The 20,159-nt window shown below is 48.3% G+C and overlaps 1 protein-coding gene across 7 annotated transcripts in view; it reads right to left on the bottom strand.

Moving 5' to 3' along the window:
- TMEM39B (transmembrane protein 39B) overlaps nucleotides 1-20,159 on the bottom strand; it is a 29,475-nt gene that overhangs the window by 2,987 nt on the left and 6,329 nt on the right. For 4 of the 7 annotated variants that reach the window (XM_055255674.2, XM_063627971.1, XM_055255675.2 and 1 more), the window contains 2 exons: nucleotides 7,796-8,132; nucleotides 4,692-4,879 (listed from right to left, as the gene is read on the bottom strand). In XM_055255674.2, coding sequence (XP_055111649.1) covers nucleotides 4,692-4,879; nucleotides 7,796-8,132 — 525 coding nt within the window. Of the gene's footprint in view, nucleotides 1-3,904; nucleotides 4,011-4,691; nucleotides 4,880-7,795; nucleotides 8,133-20,159 lie in introns of all 7 variants that reach the window. The other 3 variants (XM_063627970.1, XM_063627969.1, XM_063627968.1) reach the window with 3 other exon arrangements.

Raw genomic sequence — 20,159 nt, forward strand, 5'->3', positions numbered from 1 at the left:
AGGCTGGAGTGCAGTGGCACAATCTTGGCTTACTGCAACCTCCACCTCCCAGGTTCAAGCAATTCTCCTGCCTCAGCCTGAAGAGTAGCTGGGATTACAGGCATCTGCCACCATGCCCAGCTAATTTTTGTATTTTTAGTAGAGATGGGGTTTCACCATGTTGGCCAGGCTAGTCTCGAATTCCTGACGTCAGGTGATCTGTCCGCCTCGGTCTCTCAAAGTGCTGGGATTACAGGCGTCAGCCACAGCACCTGGTCCTGCTTAAAACCTTTTGAAGGCTTCCTAGTGCCTTTGGGGTCAAGGCCCCAAGGATTTGGCATGGCCTCTGAGATCTTGTGTGGCTTTCCACAACCCTCACCACACAGCTCATGCTGTTTCTCGTTCCTCCAGCACTCTGTACTGCTTCATGTCTCTCCCTAAGCTGCTCCCTCCAACTGGATTGCCCTTGCCAAAGCCTAATTCTTCTGGTAAGCTCTTCATCATCCTTCAAAACCCAGGTTCCTCCACAAAGCCTTTCTCAAACTCCCTAGAGTTTGGCATCCTTTTTTTTTACACTTTAAGTTCTAGGGTACATGTGTACAACATGGAGGTTTGTTACATATGTATACATGTGCCACGTTGGTGTGCTGCACCCATTAACTCGTCATTTACATTAGGTATTTCTCTTATCCCTCCCCCTCCCCCCACCCCATGACAGGTCCTGGTGTGTGATGTTCCCCACCCTGTGTCCAAGTGTTCTCATTGTTCAATTCCCACCTATGAGTGTTTTTTTTTTTTTGAGACAGAGTCTCACTCTGCTGCCCAGGCTGGAGTGCAGTGGCACTTGGCTCACTGCAACCTCCACCTCCTGGGTTCAAGTGATTCTCCTGCCTCAGAACTATAGGCACCCGCCACCACGCCCGGCTAATTTTTCTGTATTTTTTGTAGAGACGGGGTTTCACCATGTTGCCCAGGCTGGTCTCGAACTGCTGACCTCAGGTGATCCGCCTGCCTTGGCCTCCCAAAGTGCTAGGATTACAGGCATGAGCCACCGTGCCTGGCCCGTCTGGCATCCTTTAACTGTTCCCTGCATCTCCTGCTACTAGTCCACATTCCCCAATGCTGGTCATTTATTTATTTCCCATCTGTGTACCTCACTAGGCTGAGCGCCCTTGAGCAGGAGGATCTAATCCATCCCTGTGTCCTCAGAGCATGCCGCAAGGCCTGGCACAGAGAGGCCCTAGTGAGCATGTGAATGAGATGGTGGGACCAGTGAGCTTTCTTTTTTTTTTTTGAGACGGAGTCTCGCTCTTCTGCCCAGGCCAGACTGCAGTGGCGCTATCTCTATCTCAGCTCACTGCAAGCTCCGCTCCCAGGTTCATGCCATTCTCCTGCTTCGGCCTCCTGAGTAGCTGGGACTACAGGCACCCGCCACTGCGCCCGGCTAATTTTTTGTATTTTTAAAAGAGACGGGGTTTCACCGTGTTAGCCAGGATGGTCTCGATATCCTGACCTCGTGATCCGCCCGCCTTGGCCTCCCAAAGTGCTGGGATTACAAGCGTGAGCCACCGCACCCAGCCCAGTGAGCTTTCTTATAATGTCCTGTGAGATCTCCCAGGAATCCCAAGGGCCTGGACCAGAGGACTGAAAGACTCAAGGGCCTGTAAGCAGCCCCCTTCTCAACCCAATGCTCTTGCCTTGCTGACTCACTCATTAAAAAAAAAAGAATAGTTGGCTGGGCACAGTGGCTCACACTTGTAATCCCAGCACTTTGGGAGGCCAAGGGTGGGCAGATCACCTGAGGTCAGGAGTTTGAGACCAGCCTGGCCAACATGGTGAAACCCCGTTTCTACTAAAAATACAAAAAAAAAAATTAGCGGGGCATGGTGATACAGGCCTGTAATCCCAGCTACTCGGGAGGCTGAGGCAGGAGAACTGCTTGAACCTGGGAGGCGGAAATTGCAGTGAGCCAAGATCGTGCCACTGCACTCCAGCCTGGGTGACAGAGTGACACTCTGTCGCAAAAAAAAAAAAAAAAAAAAAAAGAAGTTGGACACGATTTCATTTATATTAAGTTCTATGATAGGCAAAACTAACCTCTTGTGAAAGAAAACAGAAAGGTAGTTGTCTTGGGGGAAAGGTCACTGGGAAGGGCCATGAGGACATTTTCTGAAAGGCTGGAAATGTTCTATATCTTGAATGAGCGGTGGGTTACATGAGCATATATACCTTTATCAAAACTGAAAGAATTGTACCCTTTAAGATTTGTAGGCCAAGTGCAGTGGCTCATGCCTGTGATCTCAGCACTCTGGGAGGTTGAGGTGGGTGGATCGCTCGAGCCCAGGAGCTCTAGACCAGCCTGGGCAACATGGCAAAACCTAGTCTCTACAAAAAAATACAAAAATTGGCTGGGCGCGGTGGCTCACGCTTGTAATCCCAGCACTTTGGGAGGCCAAGGCGGGCAGATCACGAGGTCAGGAGATCGAGACCACAGTGAAACCCCGACTCTACTAAAAATACAAAAAATTAGCCAGGCGTGGTGGCGGGCGCCTGTAGTCCCAGCTACTCGGAGAGGCTGAGGCAGGAGAATGGCGTGAACCGAGGAGGCGGAGCTTGCAGTGAGCCGAGATTGCGCCACTGCACTCCAGCCTGGGCGACAGAGCAAGACTCTGTCTCAAAAAAAAAAACAAAAACAAAAAACAAAAATTAGCTGGACGTGGTGGCATGCGCCTGTAATCCCACTGACTTGAGAGCTGAGGTGGGAGGATCACCTGAGCCCAGGAGGTTGTGGCTATAATGAGCTGTGATTGCACCACTGCACTCCAGCCTGGGAGGACAGAGTGAGACCTTGTCTCAAAAAAAAAAGGATTGCACATTTCACTGTATGGAAATTTCACCTTAAAAAGAAAGGCCTAGGCCAAGCGTAGTGGCCCACGCCTGTAACCCCAGCACTTTGGGAGGCCAGGATGAGTGAATCACCTGAGATCAGGAGTTCGAGACCGGCCTTGCTAACATGGCAAAACCCCGTCTCTACTAAAAACATAAAAATTAGCCGGGTGTGGTGGTGCACACCTGTAGTCCCAGCTACTTGGGAGGCCGAGGCAGGAGAATCGCTGAATCGCTTGAATCCAGGAGGGAGAGATTGCAATGAGCCAAGATTGTGCCACTGCACTCCAGCCTGGGCAACAGAGCGTGACTCCATCTCAAAAAAAAAAAAAAAAAAAAAAAAAAAAAAAAAGGCCTGAGGAGACAACTGAGTGCTAGACAGGCAAGGGCCTGACCTTTGTGAACTTTCAGTCCTGAAATGACAGGCAGGTAACTAAGCAAACATAGTAGAAAGCATTAAATGCAATGATCACGGTATTATGGGCCACTGAAAGGAGGGGCCCCTTATAGGGGAGGGGCACTGAACCCATTCTGGTTGGTCAGGAAAGTGTTCCTGGAGGAGGCAAAGTGCTGAAGGATGACTAGGAGTTAATCAGGATAGAAAGAATGGAAAGACCATCCCAAGCAAAAGACACATCACATGCAAAAGCCTGGAGGCACAAGTGCATAAAGCATATGAGAACCTGAGGAGATTTGCTTTGCTTTGCTGAAGAGCAGAGGATGGGTTGGGGCATGGTAAAAGATGAGGCAGAAACATCGGCAGGACCCAGCTCATCATCTGGGAAGCCACGCGAAGGACCACGGTGAGCCATGGACAGGTATATCCTCATGTTCAGCTATGTTCTATCTTTCTATTCCTCCCGCCCCTCAGAGCCCAAGGCTAAGCCAAACCTCCTTTTGGCCCCATCAGCAATGCCCAGTCACTCTTCTGGACCTCCAGGACAGAGCCTGAAAGGGACCCTGACTGACACGCACGGCCAACACCAGGAGGCTTAGCTTCTATGGCCTTGCTTGCATCTCTGCTCCTTGGTGGGCCTACCTCTGCAAACCTGTCCTAGGGGCCTCCTCTCTGCCAAGCCTTGTCCTGGGCCCAAGACTCAGATGTGCTTCCGAGGTGATCCTGGCCTTGAGGAGCTTCCAGTCTACTGGGGAAATACAGGCAGGAAAATTAGTATAACCTGGGGGGAAAAGTACTTTGAAAAGGGCCCCTGAGCAGTGTGACTTCTGCGTCTGCTCCGGGTGCAGTGCCTTCTTGCAGCTAGGTCTCTTTTGCCCATCTCGTCCTTCCCTGGCCAGGGTTCAGCATCAACTAGCACAGCACCACATCTTGGCACCAGGCTGATGATTCTAAAGCACACCTTGGCATGGGTCCCTCCACTGCTAAAAATCCTCTATCCCTGCTAGACCTAAGTCAAAGTCCAAGCTCTTTTGCCTGGCACATCCACAGGCCTGGTATGGACTGGGTGGAAGTAAATGTCTGCTGAAAGAGTAGGTGACGTAATGACCCAGGGGATGAGTGAGCACGTAAAAGAAGAGTGAAGCATGAACAAGTAAGGCAATGAGTGAATAAACAGTCAGCAAAGAGAACGTCAACAAGTCCATGAATTACCATCAGTCCCCTCCTGTCTTCAGTACACTGCAAGTTACCCAAGGACAGGGAACGTGTGTCAGGCCCCACCATACCCCACCCTGGACACTTGGCCTAATCCACAAGACACGCTCAGTAACTATTTGCTAACTGAGTAAGTTAATCAGCGGGTGGACAAGTGACTCCAGATGCTGACCGGAAGGGCTGGGATTGGGTTGAGCAGGGTAGGGTGACTCACGGGTGCTGCAGCACGTTGGAGCACAGCGCTGGGTCCACCTTCTGCCAACAGCCCAGATGGGCGGCGGCCTTGTGCAGCAGGTCACAGTAGCTGGCAGGCAGCAGGTGCTGCATGAGGATCACGGAGGTGCTGATGGACACCAGCAGGAAGAGCTCACAGGACCAGCGCTTGTCATAGTAATGTGTGTTCTGGGGGTAGCAGAAGGTGGGTGAGGCCTGGGATCCCCGTAATGGCCTCATTCCCTTTCCTTCCCTGATTCTACCTGACTGAGAGGTTAGGACAGTCCCGGGGAGACCTCAGAATAGCCTGAAACCAAGAATCAAACACCCAACAAAGAAGGCTCAGGCCCTGTGCCCACTAGTTGGTTTTCTACAAGGAAATCTGCTCCTACTGCCCACCACTCTGAGCCAGAGAACAGGCTCTGGGGTCCAAGAGACCTGAATTCAAATCTTGGCTCTTTTGCTTATTTACTATGTGACACTGGGCAAGTCATTTACCTTCTCTGTGCTTTAGTTTCCTCATCTGTCAAATGAGGACAGAGCAACTACTAGGCCCAGCGCGGTGGCTCACACCTGTAATCCTGGCACTTTGGGAGGCCGAGGTGGGCAGATCACGAGATCAGGAGTTCGAGATCAGCCTGGCTAATATAGTGAAACCCTGTTTCTACTGAAAATACAAAAATTAGCCAGGCGTGGTGGCGTGCGCCTGTAGTCCCAGCTACTCAGGAGGCTGAGGCAGAAGAATCACTTGAACCTGGGAGGCAGAAGTTGCAGTGAGCCGATATCGTGACACTGCACTCCAGCCTGGGCGACAGAGCAAGACTCCGTCTCAAAAAAAAAAAAAAAAAGAGCAACTACGAACCACCTCCAAGAGGTGTTAGGAGGACTGTAACACTTATGAAAGCTTCAGGCATGTTATAGGTGCGCAAAAGACATTAAGGGCCGGGCACGGTGGCTCACACCTGTAATCTCAGCACTTTGGGAGGCTAAGGTGGGTGGATCACTTGAGGTCAGGAGCTTGAGACTGGCCTGGCCAACATGGCGAAACCCTGTCTCTACTAAAAATACAAAAATTAGCCAGGCATGGTGGCGCATACCTGTAGTCCCAGCTATTCAGGAGGCTAAGATAGGAGAATTGCTTGAACCCAGGAGGCAAAGGCTGCAGTGAGCCAAGATTGCACCACTGCACTCCAGCCTGGGCCATACAGCAAGACCCAGTCTTAAAAAAAAAAAAAAAAAAAAAGGGCTGGGTGTGGTGGCTCACGCCTACAATCCCAGCACTTTGGGAGGCTGAGGTGGGTGGATCACCTGAGGTCAGGAGTTCAAGACCAGTCTGGCCAACATGGTGAAAGCCCGTCTCTACTAAAAATACAGAAATTAGTTGGGTGTGGTGGTGCGCGCCTATAATCCCAGCTACTTGGGAGGCTGAGGCAAGAGAATTGCTTGAACCTGGGAGGTGGAGGGTGCAGTGAGCCGAGATCACACCACTGCACTCCAGCCTGGGTGACAGAGCGAGACTCCGTCTAAAAAAAAAAAAAAGACATAGCCAGGCGTGGTGGCAGGCGCCTGTAGTCCCAGCTACTCGGGAGGCTGAGGCACGAAAATGGCGTGAACCCAGGAGGTGGAGCTTGTAGTGAGCCGAGATTGCACCACTGCACTCTAGCCTGGGCACAGAGCAAGACTCCATCTCAGAAAAGGGCATTAAGTTCTCTCAAGCCCACTGCAGCTTGCAGCTGAGGAGGTACCTTCCCAGGAGACTGAGAGGTTAGGACAAAGAGAGCACAGGCTTTTGGGATCACTCAAATCTGGATGAACACTGGCTTCCTGGCCGGGCGCGGTGGCTCATGCTTGTAATCCCAGCACTTTGGGAGGCCGAGGCGGGCAGATCACGAGGTCAGGAGATCGAGACCACAGTGAAACCCCGTCTCTACTAAAAATACAAAAAATTAGCCGGGCGTGGTGGCGGGCGCCTGTAGTCCCAGCTACTCGGAGAGGCTGAGGCAGGAGAATGGCGTGAACCCGGGAGGCGGAGCTTGCAGTGAGCCGAGATTGCGCCACTGCACTCCAGCCTGGGCGATAGAGCGAGACTCCGTCTCAAAAAAAAAAAAAAAAAAGAACACTGGCTTCCTTACTAAATGATAAAACCAGGCATTGTGACATGTCTGTGTCACAATAGCTGCTGAACTACAAACTCACTAGTCTTTGTAATCAAGTATTATAAATAACAATGCCGTGTCTCCCTCATTGGCTGGGTGACCTTGGATAGGTCACTTCCCTTCAGTGAGTCTAGTTCTCTTCACTTTAAAATGGACACAGGCTCGGGCACGGTGGCTCATGCCTGTAATCCCAACACTTTGGGAGGCCAAGGTGGGTGGATCACTTGGGGCCAGGAGTTTGAGACCAGACTGACCAACATGGTGAAACCCTGTCTCTACTAAAAATACAAAAATTAGCTGGGCATGGTGGCACATGTCTATAATCCCAGCTACTTGGGAGGCTGACGCAGGAGAATTGCTTGAACCTGGGAGGTGGAGGTTGCTGTGAGCTGATATCGTGCCACTGTACTCTAGCCTGGCCAACAGAATGAGACTCTGTCTCAAAAAAATAAAGTAAAATAAAAAATAAAAAAAGTAAAATAAAATGGATACAGGCGGATGTAGTGGCTGATGCTTGTAATCCCAACACTTTGGGAAGCTGAGGCAGGAGGACCATTTAAGACCAGGAATTCTGAGACCAGCTTGGGCAGCATAGTGAGACTCCATCTCTATAAGAAATTTAAAAATTAGCTGGGCATGGTAGCTCATGCCTGTAGTCGCAGCTACTCAAGAGGCTGAGACAGAAGGATCACTTGAGACCAGGAGATTGAGGCTGCAGTGATCCATGATTGTGCCACTGCACTCCAGTGTAGGTGACAGAGCAAGACCCGGTCTCTAAAAATAAAAAATAAAATGGAGACAGTAGTTGCTCCAGTCCTCCAGAGGAGAAGAGATGGGAAATCACATCAAAAACGCATAGTTAGTTAGGCCAGCAGGAGAACTCACGTAGGGCAGGCAGCAGGGTAAGGTCCCAGCTAGGCCCTTTCCCTCCCTGGCTTGAGCTACGCACCTTCACGAACCAGACAGGCACAAAGGCCACGTAGTAGGCACTCAGCATGGAGCTGACGAGCACTTCCTTCATGCGCCAGTTGAAGTCCATCTTGAGGAACTCCACCTCACTGCGGATGAGGCTGGGCGATAGGCAGCAGGCATGGGTGGGCATGGCGTCCGGGCCATACAGCTGTCTTGTGTGCTGCTTCCACGTCTCCCGCAGTGTCAGGAGGTAGTCCCGGCTCTTCGCCAGGCTGCTGACCGCCTCCCGGGGCCCCACGGAGGCCATGTGGTTGAAGAGGCTTGTCTTGCGGAGGTCGCAATTCAGCTGTAGGAACGGAATGTACATCCCAAACCTGCTGGGGAAGACGGTGGTGAGGGAAGGCCTGCCCATGGGCCAGGATCCCAACTCTCAGCCACTGAAGGGATCTTCTTTCCTTCCTGGGCCTCAGCTCTCCTGGCTGCCCAGAGGGGAGAATTTACCAGTCCTTTCATCCATCCACCCCCCATCCAATGGCCAGTCATTCAGCACACGTATTACCACTTGGTACGTGCCAAGCACTAGGGGTATAGCAGAACTGCTGACATTGGGGCTACAGTAGGAAGCAAGAGACAAGTCCCTGCACTCGCAGCCTAGGGATGACTCACAACAGCAACAGCCCACATTCGCTGGGCACGGCCTATGTTCCAGGCACTGCACCGAATGCTTTCAGGAATTCTTTTCTCATAACAACACTATTCATCGGGTACTGTTATTTTGTCCCCTTTTCAGCTGAGGAAGCTGTGGCTCAGAAAGGTGAAATAAATTCCCAAAGCTTACACATTAGTAAGGAAGTGATAGGGCAGGTGTGGGTGGGGCTCAAAATCAGAACTGTTTGGTACCAAAGATCAAGGCACCTACTCAACAAATCATTATGAGTAATTAGTTAAAAGTGTACACAGAGGACAAGCACGGTAGCTCATGTCTGTAATCCCAGCACTTTGGGACGCCGAGGTGGGAAGATCACATGAGCCCAGGAGTTCAAGACCAGCCTGGGCAACATAGTGAGACTCCATCTCTACAAAACAAATTTACAAATTAGGCGGGTATGGGCCGGGCGCGGTGGCTCACGCCTGTAATCCCAGCACTTTGGGAGGCTGAGGCGGGCGGATCATGAGGTCAGGAGATTGGGATCATCCTGGCCAACATGATAAAACCCTGTCTCTACTAAAAAATACAAAAAATTAGCCAGGCGTGGTGGCGGGCGCCTGTGGTCCCAGCTACTCGGGAGGCTGAGGCAGGAGAATGGCGTGAACCCAGGAGGTGGAGCTTGCAGTGAGCAGAGATCACGCCACTGCACTCCAGCCTGGGCGACAGAGCGAGACTCCGTCTCAAAAAAAAAAAAAAAACAAAACAACAACAACAACAAAAAATTAGGTGGGTATGGTGGTACATGCCTGTAGTCCCAGCTACACAGGCTGAGGTAGGAGGATCACCTGAACCTAGGAGGTTGAGGCTGCAGTGATCCATGATTGTGCCACTGCACTCTGGCCGGGCAGAGTAAGACTTTGTCTCAAAAAAAAAAAAAAAAAAAATACACACACACGAGAGGTGTAAGTAATGAGTTGTTATGGGTGCATATGAGAACAGCTCTTTAGTTTGCAGAGGAGGGCGGTTCAGGAACAAATATTTATGTTTATTACGTACCAGGCACTGAAATGGGCCCTTGAACAGAACAAATCTTTTTCCCTGAGCAGCACCCTGAGAGCAGGGCTGGAGCTAATTATGTGTGTGGCTGCCATTGTATGCGGAGAAAACTAGATGGGCCCATAGTCTAGAAGAGTAATTATAAAAAGTGAGTAAGTGCCACGCCCATCATAGTAGGGGCTTTTATAAATATTCCCTTTTTCAGCTTGGGGCCTCTCAGTTTCCCCAGGTCCTCAGAATTACACACCCCCACAAGGGTTCCTGGGCTGCCCCCAGGAGTTAGGGCTGATCACAATGCTACATTTCTTTTCTTTTCTTTTTTTTTTTGAGACAGAGTATCACTCTGTTGCTCAGGCTGGAGTGCAGTGGCGTGATCTTGGCTCACTGCAACCTCCACTTCCTGGGTTCAAGCGATTCTCCTGCCTCAGTCTCCCGAGTAGCTGGGATTACAGGCACCTGCCATCATGCCCAGCTAATTTCTGTATTTTTGTAGAGATGGGGTTTCATGATGTTCGCCACGCTGGTCTTGAACTCCTGACCTCCACCTGCCTCAGCCTCCCAAAGTGCTGGGATTAAAGGTGTGAGCTACTACACCTGGCTGACAATGCTACATTTCAAGAAGCAGAAGTTGCAATGAGCCGAGATCACACCATTGCACTCCAGCCTGGGCAACAGAGTGAGACTCCATCTAAAAAAAAAAAAAAATCTCCTTTTACTTTTTTCTGGGGGTCCCAAGAAGAAATATCTGAGTGTCCCTGGCAAGTCATTTAGCCTCCCTGAGTTTCTGTTTTCCAGTCTATAAAATAGGGATGCTACCATTTTTCCTGTGGAAAGGCTAAATAAAATAGCTTAGAGAATTGTGCTCAATTACACTGTACAGTCCATAACATAAAAACAGAACTGTGGTCAAGAGCATAACCTTTAGGGTCAAACAGGCTTGGATCAAAATCCCAGCTCTGGGCTGGGTGTGGTGGTTCAAACCTGTAATCCCAGCACTTTGGGAGGCAGAGGTAGAGAAACTGCTTGAGCCATGAGATCGAGACCAGCCTGGGCAAGATGGCGAAACCCTTGTCTCTACAGAAAATACATAAAGCAGCCAGACTACATGCCTATAGTTTCAGCTATTTGGGAGGTGGAAGTGGGAAGATCATCTGATCCTAGCGGGGTTCAAGGCTGCAATGAGCTGAGATCACACCACTGCACTCCAGCCTGGGTGACAGAATGAGACCCTGTCTAAAACAAACAAACAAACAAACAAACAAAAAAAACCCCCAGCTCTGCCACTTACTAGCTCTGTGATTAATGGCAAGTTATTTAACCTCTATGAGCCTCAGTTTCCTTAACTTGCCCTAAATTACATAGCTTGTATTGATCCCACTCTCAGCAAGGTATTACACTAGTGTTCTCATAAATACCGTCTTTTAGTCCTACAACAACCCCCAGCATAGTTTCTGGTGATGATCAATAGAATTTTGACTAGAAAAGGAAGAGGCCAGTGATTCTATGGGGACAGGAAAAAAGACTAAAATGGGATTCCCAAAATAGTCTTCAGGCTATCTTGTGGTAATGAGGGGGTGGGGGCACCTATGTGAACATACAAAGGTCTCCAGCTTAAACTTAAAGAATCTCGCTGGCTTTGTCTCTAAGAAGGACTGCAGATAGGTCCTATGATCAATTAAATTATTTGGTGACAGACTGCTCTGACAGGTTAGAAGTTAGAAGCAGCTTCATATGCATGATAGCAGATTCCCTCCCATCTCCTCCACCCTACATGTGAGTCTATCAAAGTAGAAAATAAATCTGTATCAGCAAAAAAAAAAAAAAAAAAAGGAAGCAAGGGTCATCAGTGCACAAATGATTCTGACAAATTTAGAAAGCAGATGGAGACATGATGACAGACGAAGAAGCAGTCATGGTCTAGAGCATCGCTTTCCAACAGAAAGATGAGTCACATAATTTTTATTTTTTTTGAGACGGAGTCTGGCTCTGTCATCCAGGCTGGAGGGCAGTGGTGAGATCTTGGCTCACTGCAAGCTCCACCTCCCGGGTTCACACCATTCTCCTGCCTCAGCCTCCCGAGTAGCTGGGACTACAGGCACCCGCCACTAGAGTCACATAATTTAGCCACATTAAAAAAGAGATGGGCTGGGTGCGGTGGCTCATCCCTGTAATCCCAGCACTTTGGGAGGCTGAGGCAGGTGGATTACGAGGTCAGGAGATCGAGACGATTCTGGCTAACATGGTGAAACCCGTCTCTACTAAAAATACAAAAAATTAGCCGGGCGTGGTGGCAGGCACCTGTAGTCCCAGCTACTCGGGAGGCTGAGGCAGGAGAATGGCGTGAACCTGGGAGGGGGAGCTTGCAGTGAGCAGAGATCGCACCACTGCACTCCAGCCTGGGCGACAGACTCCGTCTCAAAAAAAAAAAAAAAAAAAGAGATGAAATTATTATTATTGAGACAGAGTTTCACTCTTGTTGCCCAGGCTGGAGTGCAGTGGCATGATCTCGTCTCACTGCAACCTCTGCCTCCCAGGTTCAAGTGATTCTCTTGCCTCAGCCTCCCTAGTAGCTGGGATTACAAGCATGCACCACCACGCCTGGCTAATTTTGTGTTTTTAGTAGAGACGGGGTTTTTCCATGTTGGTCAGGCTGGTCTTGAACTCCTGACCTCAGGTGATCCGCTCGCTTTGGCCTACCAAAGTGCTAGGATTACAGGTGTGAGCCACCGCACCCGGCCTTTTTTTTTTTTTTTGGGAGATGGAGTCTCACTCTGTGCCCCAGACTGGAGTACAGTCACACATTCTCGGCTTACTGCAACCTCCACCTTCCGGGTTCAAGAGATTCTCCTGCATCAGCCTCCTGAAATTAATTTTAAGATTCTATTTTACTTAACCCAATACATGCAAATGCTATCACTTCAACATATAGTGAATATTTTGAGATGTTTTACTTTCATTTTTTTTTTTTTACTAAGACAGGGTCTTGCTGTGTTGCCCAGGCTGCTGGAGGGCAGTGGCGTAATCACGGCTCACTGCAGCCTCTACCTCCTAGGCTCAGGTGCTGGCACACATCTGTAGTCCCAGCTATTCAGGAGCAATCCTCTGACCTCTCAAGTAGCTGGTACTTCAGGTGCGTGCCACCATGCCCAACTAATTTTTATATTTTCTGTAGAGACAGGGTTCTGCCATGTTGCCCAGACTGGTCTCAAGCTCCTGGGCCCAAGCGATCCACCCTGCCTTGGCCTCCCAAAGTGCTGGGATTACAGGTGTGAGCCACTGTGCCCAGCCTTAAGTTTCTCTTTTTTTTTTTTTGAGACAGGGCCTAGCTCTGTTTCCCAGGCTACAGTGCAGTGGTGCAATCTCAGTTTATTGCAATCTCCACCTCCCAGGCTCAAGCCATCCTCCCACCTCAGCCTTCCAAGCAGCTGGGACTATAGGTGCAGGCTACCATGCCCAGCTAATTTTTGTATTTTTGGTAGAGATGGCATTTTGCCAAGTTGCCCAGGCTGGTCTCAAACTCCTGAGCTCAAGCCATCCGCCTGCCTCAGTCTCTCAAAGTGCTGGGATTACAGGCATGGGCCACCATGCCCAGCCTGCTTTCTTTTGTGTGTGTGTGTGTACTAAGGGTTCAGAATCGGTATGTATTTTACACTTAGAGCACATCTCAACTCAGACTACCCTGTTTCATGTGCTCAATAACCACGGGGGGCTAGCAGCTACTCAACTGGACGGTACAGGTCTAGAACATGCCATGAGTGAACTGGACTGGAGGTGGGAGCTTATCTACCCAGAGTGACCCAAGAGAGACTCTGGCTTGAAGTGGGCACATATGATAGAAGATGAAGTGGGGAGCAGGGCTGAATAAATGGGATTAAACAATGACCCATGTTGATTTATAAGAATCAGTCCCTTTATTCCCCTACTCACCTCATACAACACACCCTGAAGGATTCTTTTCTAAAGAAATTGAGTAAACTGAGAATTGAGGTCTCTAATGGCGATATCTTAGAGTAACACCCCCACCGCTCCCTTTCTGGTCTACGGAGGCTCAAAGCCTAACAACCAGCACTTCACTCACTCATCCTCAAAGCAAAGCCTGCCAGTTAGCGTGCCCTGCCCATGTACATAGAGCTTCCAGCCAAAGCTCCCGCCCCCTTAAACAATGACAGAAAGAAAATGCACTCCTGCTACTCAGTCCTTCATTTTTACATATAAAGAGACAAGCGAAGAAGCCAACTATACTTGTAAAACAAGCAGCATGAAACAGAAAAATTGACCCCAGTGAAAAGACAAAATTGAGGAAAATAAGAGATTTTTTTTTTTTTTTTTTGAGACGGAGTCTCGCTCTTGTCACCCAGGCTGGAGTGCAGTGGCGCAATCTCGGCTCACTGCAACCTCCACCTCCCGGGTTCAAGCAATTCTCCTGCCTCAGCCTCCCGAGTAGCTGAGATTACAGGCACGCGCCACCACACCCAGCTAATGTTTGTATTTTTAGTAGAGACGGGGTTTCACCATGTTGGCCAGGCTGGTCTTGAACTCCTGACCTTGTGATCCGCCCGCCTTGGCCTCCCAAAGTGCAGGGATTACTGGCATGAACCACCACGCCCGGCCAAATAAGAGATTTTTAAAGCAAGAATAGCATGCTATGAGAAAAGAACAATCAGCAAACGTAGAGGCCTTAGAGATGAAAAATATGATTGCTGAAAAAATCTCAGTAAAAAAGCTAGAAGATGAAGTTGAGGAAATCTCTCTGAAGGCAATGCACATACACAGAGAGAGAGAGAGAGATTAAATATTAGAGAAATATAGAAGAAAAAGATGACCAATCTATGAGGTCTACCATCTGATGAACAGAAATCCAGAGATAATAGAAAAAATTGAGAGGAAGATATTATCAAAGAAATATCAAAGGAAAATTTCCCCAAGCTAAAAAAGTACTCAAATCTCCAGGTTAAAAAAGTCCTAGAGTCCTGATAGGATGAATGACAAAAGTCCTACAACAGACACATCCTTTGAAATTTCAAGTAATCAAAAGATAAACAGAATATCCTCAATGCTTTCAGAAAGGAAAATACAAGTCATCTATAAAAGAATTGGAATCAAACTCAAAACTGGCAACAGACTTCTCACTAGCAACACTGGATACTAGAGACAATGGAATAATAACTGCAAAAGTTCTGAGAATGCGACTTTGAACTTAGAAATCTACACTGAGACTGGGCGCGACGGCTCACACCTGTAATCCCAGCAATTTGGAAGGCCGAGGTGGGTGGGTCACGAGGTCAGGAGTTCGAGACTAGCCTGACCAACATGGTGAAACCCCGCCTCTACTAAAAATACAAAAATTAGCTGGGCATGGTGGTGTGCCTGTAATCCCAGCTACTCAGGAGGCTGAGGCAGGAGAATCACTCGAACCCAGGGGGCGGAGGTCGCAGTGAGCTGAGATCATGTCACTGCACTCCAGCCTGGGTGACAGAGCGAGACTCTGTCTCAAAAATAAAAAAAGAAAAAAAAAGAAATCTACATTTAGCTAAACTATCAATCAAGCATGAGGGCAGAATAAACACACTTTTAGACATGCAAGGACTCATCTCTAACGTACCCATTGTTAAGGTAATTACCTGATAATTTACTCCAGCAAAATAAGAAAACCAAGAAAGAGGAAGACATGGGATTCAGGAAGCAGGGGGTCCAACCCAGGAGGGCAGCGAAGGGAAGTCCCAGGCTAAGAGCTGTACTGCAGACCTAAAGAGCAAACACTCCAGGCTGCAGCAGGAGGAGGAAGGGTTCCAGGAGGGACACCTTTGTAAGGGGTAGTAGGGAGGAGGAAATGGACTCCAGGCAACAGGCAGTATGACTGAGAGGCTGGATAAACGAGGATATGATGAAGGCTCATCATTCTTTTGTCAATAAGAAAAAAGAAAGGTAATTAGAAAGTCCAAGAAAAATAAAAAGCCATATAAGAAAGTTATGATGTAAACATGAAGCAAACTAAAATGTGCTATGATTTTAAGTAACTGACGGAATGTAAGAAAAACCATTTCACCTTGACACTAGGAACATTTGTGTGGGTGTGTGTGTGTGTGTATCTGAAACAGGGTCTTGCTCTATTGCCCAGGCTGGAGTGCAGTGGAACAATCTCAGCTCACTGTAACCTCTGGCATTAGCTGGGCATGGTAGCCTGCACCTGTAGTCCCAGCTACTTGGGAGGCTGAGGTGGGAGGATGGCTTGAGCCAGGGAGGCACAGGTTGCAATAACTGAGATTGCACCACTGCCTCCTGGGTTCAAGCGATTCTTATACCTCAGCCTCCTGAGTAGCTGGGAGTACAGGTCCTTTAAAGAAGTCCTTTAAGGCTGGGCGTGGTGGCTCACACCTGTAATCCCAGCACTTTGGGAAGCTGAGGCGGATGGATGAGGAGGTCAGGAGATCGAGACCATCCTGACTAACATGGTGAAACCCCGTCTCTACTAAAAATACAAAAAATTAGCTGGGCGTGGTGGTGCACACCTATAATCCCAGCTACTCAGGAGGTTGAGGCAGGAGAACTGCTTGAACCTGGGAGGCAGAGGTTGCAGTGAGCTGAGATTGTGTCACTGCACTCTAGCCTGGGTGACAGAGAGACTCCACCTCAAAAAAAAAAATAAAAGGCTGGACGTGGTGGCTCACGCCTGTAATCCCAGCACTTTGGGAGGCCGAGGCGGGTGGATCATGAGGTCAGGAGTTCAAGACCAGCCTGGGCAAGATGGTGAAACCCTGTCTCTACTGAAAGTACAAAAATTACAGCGCGCCTGTAATCCCAACTACTCAGGAGGCTGAGGCAGGAGAATTGCTTGAACCTGGGGGGCGGAGATTGCAGTGAGCCGAGATCGCGCCACTGCACTCCAGCCTGGGTGACAGAGAGAGACTCCATTTCAAAAAAAAAATAAATAAATAAAAATAAAAATAAATAAACAAAGAGGTCCAAGACTGTAACTCTGTAACTATAGAGAAGAAATATAATGTATGCATACTACTGGGCCCTGGAGTGAATGATATTTTCATACACATAATTATATCAAAGCCACATACTGGTTTTTAATTTTCAGAATTAGGCTTAAACAAAGAATGGAAGGCTTAAACATGGTTACACAGGAGAATGTGAATGTCAAGCTTGACAATATAAAAGTAAAAACACAGATGCCAGGAAGTGAAAAGAGGAAGAGGGGAGGAAAAGTGGTTGGGTAGGGTGCCTAATATTCTTGTCTTACATAAAAAGGATTCAAGATACTGACTACTGTTGATGGAAAAAAAAAGTATAGGGATAATTATACTACTGACAAAAATAACCAACAGAAAATTAAAAATATTAAAAGCTATCAATTACTGTGAACAGTAAGGATGGGATGGTGAGCTAAATCATCTGTCACTGCAGGGCATCAATACGCTTGCATATGTGTGTATGTGGTATGTTTGTATATGCATAGAACATTTGTTTCCAGGATATACAAGAAACCAAAAACACTGATAATTACCTCTTGGAAAGGAAACTGGGTGGCTGGGAGGCAGCAGTCAAGAGATTTTTCATGGTATACTCTTTTAAACCTTCTGAATTTTAACTATGTAAACCTCTTATTCAATTCTAAAATAAATCAATAATTTTCTTTTTTTTTGAGACAGAGTCTCACTCTATTGCCCAGGCTGGAGTGCAGTGGTGCCAACTCAGCTCGCTGCAACCTCCACCTCCCAGTTTCAAGCAATTCTCCTGCCTCAGCCTCCCAAGTAGCTGGGACTACAGGCGTGCACCACCACGCCTGGCTAATTTTTGTATTTTTAGTAGAGACAGGGTTTCACCATGATGGCCAGGCTGGTCTCGAACGCCTGACCTCAAGAGATCCATTTGCCTTGGCCTTCCAAAGTGCTGGGATTATAAGCGTGAGCCATCGTGCCTGGCCAACAAATAAATTTTTAAAAAGAACAAGCAGGCTAGGCACAGTGGCTGATGCCTGTAGTCCCAACTACTCAGAAGGTTGAGGTGGGAGGATGGCTTGAGCCTGGGAGGCAGAGGTTGCAGTAAGCTGAGATTGCACCACTGCACTCCAGCCTGGGCAACAGAGCCAGACCCTGACTCAGGGTCTTGTCACTCAGGCTGGAGTGCACTGGCACTTTAGAACTGGATAATAGGTTTACAGACTCTGTCTCTAAACAAACAAACAAACAAACAAACAAAAAAACCCAGAAAGTAAAAGAGACTTCCATTGAAGAGTGAGACTAAAAATCTGGAGGTGGGATTGAAGACTAATGTTTTTCTATTTATTTATTTATTTATTTTTAGAGACAGGGTCTCACTCTTGTCCAGGCTGAAACGCACTGGTGTGATCATGGCTCACTTCGGCCTCAAACTCACCAGCTAAAGCAATCTTCTCACCTCAGCCTCTCAAGTCACTGAGATCACAGGCATGAGCTACTGTGCCCAGCAATGGTTTTCATTGAGCTTTTTACTACTATTGGATTTGATTTTTTATAATATGTTTATATTTGGTCAATAAACATTTTTAAATTAAATAATGAAAAATAAAGCATAATATGGACATTGGGTGTTATCTGCATCCAGGAAGAAAAGATTCACCAGGTAGTAACCATAAACTGTCAAATTAAGGCAACTTTTTTTTTTTTTTTTTTGAGACGGAGTCTCACTCTGTTGCCCAGGCTGGAGTGCAGTGGTGCGATCTTGGCTCACTGCAAGCTCCGCCTCCCAGGTTCACACCATTCTCCTGCCTCAGCCTCCCCAGTAGCTGGGACTACAAGTGCCATCCACCAAGCCCGGCTAATTTTTTGTATTTTTTTAGTAGAGACGGGGTTTCACCGTGTTAGCCAGGATGGTCTCAATCTCCTGACCTCGTGATCCACCCACCTCGGCCTCCCAAAGTGCTGGGATTACAGGCGTGAGCCACCGCACCCAGCAGGCAACTCTTAAGTTCTAACCAGTGCAACCCTTCGAAGGACAATTTGTTAATAACTATGAAAAATCTAAATGAATCCATCTTTTGGTGTAGTTAATTCTTCTGGGAATCTACTGTGCAGAGATATTGGACACATACACAAAGATATATGCCTCATTGTTATGAATAAGGAAAAGCTAGAAACAACTTAAAAGTTTGCCAGTAGGCCGGGCGCGGTGGCTCACGCTTGTAATCCCAGCACTTTGGGAGGCCGAGGCGGGCGGATCACGAGGTCAGGAGATCGAGACCACGGTGAAACCCCGTCTCTACTAAAAATACAAAAAAAATTAGCCGGGCGTGGTGGCGGGCGCCTGTAGTCCCAGCTACTCGGAGAGGCTGAGGCAGGAGAATGGCGTGAACCCAGGAGGCGGAGCTTGCAGTGAGCCGAGATCGCGCCACTGCACTCCAGCCTGGGCGACAGAGCGAGACTCCGTCTCAAAAAAAAAAAAAAAAAGTTTGCCAGTAGGCCAGGCACGGTGGCTCAAGCCTGTAACTGCAGCACTTTGGGAGACCAACGTGGGCAGATCACAAGGTCAGGAGATCGAGACTATCCTGGCTAACACGGTGAAACCCCATCTCTACTAAAAATACAAAAAATTGCCAAGCATGGTGGCTCATGCCCGTAATCCCAGCACTTTGGGAGGACAAGGTAATCCCAGCACTTTGGGAGGCCAAGGTGGGCGGATCACCTGAGACCAGCCTGACCAACATGGAGAAACCCCATCTCTACTAGAAATACAAAATTAGCTGGGCGTGGTGGAGCATGCCTGTAATCTCAGCTACTTGGGAGGCTGAGGCAGGAGAACTGCTTGAACCCGGGAGTTGGAGGTTGCAGTGAGCTGAGATTGCACCACTGCACTCCAGCCTGGGCAACAGAGCAAGACTCCATCTCAGAAAAAAAAAAAAAAAAAAAGTTTGCCAATAGAAGACAAATAAATTGTGAAAATTCTATAACATAGAATACTGTGAGGCCATTAAAAAGATGAGGCAGCTGGTCACAGTGGCGCATGCCCATAGTCCCAGCTACTCAGGAGGCTGAGGAGGGAGGATTGCTTCAGCTGAGGAATTCTAGGCTATAATGTGCTATGCCGATGAGGTGCCTGCATAAAAGTTCAGCATCCGTATAGTGACCTCCTGGGAGTGGGGGACCACATAATTGCCTAAGGAGGGGATGAACTGGTCCAGGTTAGAAATAGAACAGGTTGGCCAGGCGCGGTGGCTCATGCCTGTAATCCCAGCCCTTTGGGAGGCCAAGGCGGGCAGATCACGAGGTCAGGAGGTTGAGACCATCCTGGCTAACATAGTGAAACCCTATCTCTACTAAAAATACAAAAAATTAGCTGGGCGTGGTGGCGGGCGCCTGTAGTCCCAGCTACTTGGGAGGCTGAGGCAGGAGAATGGTGTGAACCTGGGCGGCGGAGCTTGCAGTGAGCCAAGATCGTGCCACTGCACTCCAGCCTCGATGACAGAGCAAGACTCTGTCTCAAAAAAAAAAAAAAAAAAAGAAAGAAATAGAACAGGTCAAAACTCCTGTGTTGATCAGCAGTGGGAACAGACCTGTGAATAGCCACTGCACTCCAGCCTGGGCAATACAGCAAGACCCTCATCTCTAAAATAAAATAAAATAAAATAATGAGACAGACCCATATGTACTGGCACAGAACAATATCTGTTATATGATTAAGTGAAAAGTGCGATAAATTGTACATCATGCAT

The sequence above is a fragment of the Symphalangus syndactylus genome, chromosome 12, assembly GCF_028878055.3.
Source record: "Symphalangus syndactylus isolate Jambi chromosome 12, NHGRI_mSymSyn1-v2.1_pri, whole genome shotgun sequence".
NCBI classification, from domain to species: domain Eukaryota; kingdom Metazoa; phylum Chordata; class Mammalia; order Primates; family Hylobatidae; genus Symphalangus; species Symphalangus syndactylus.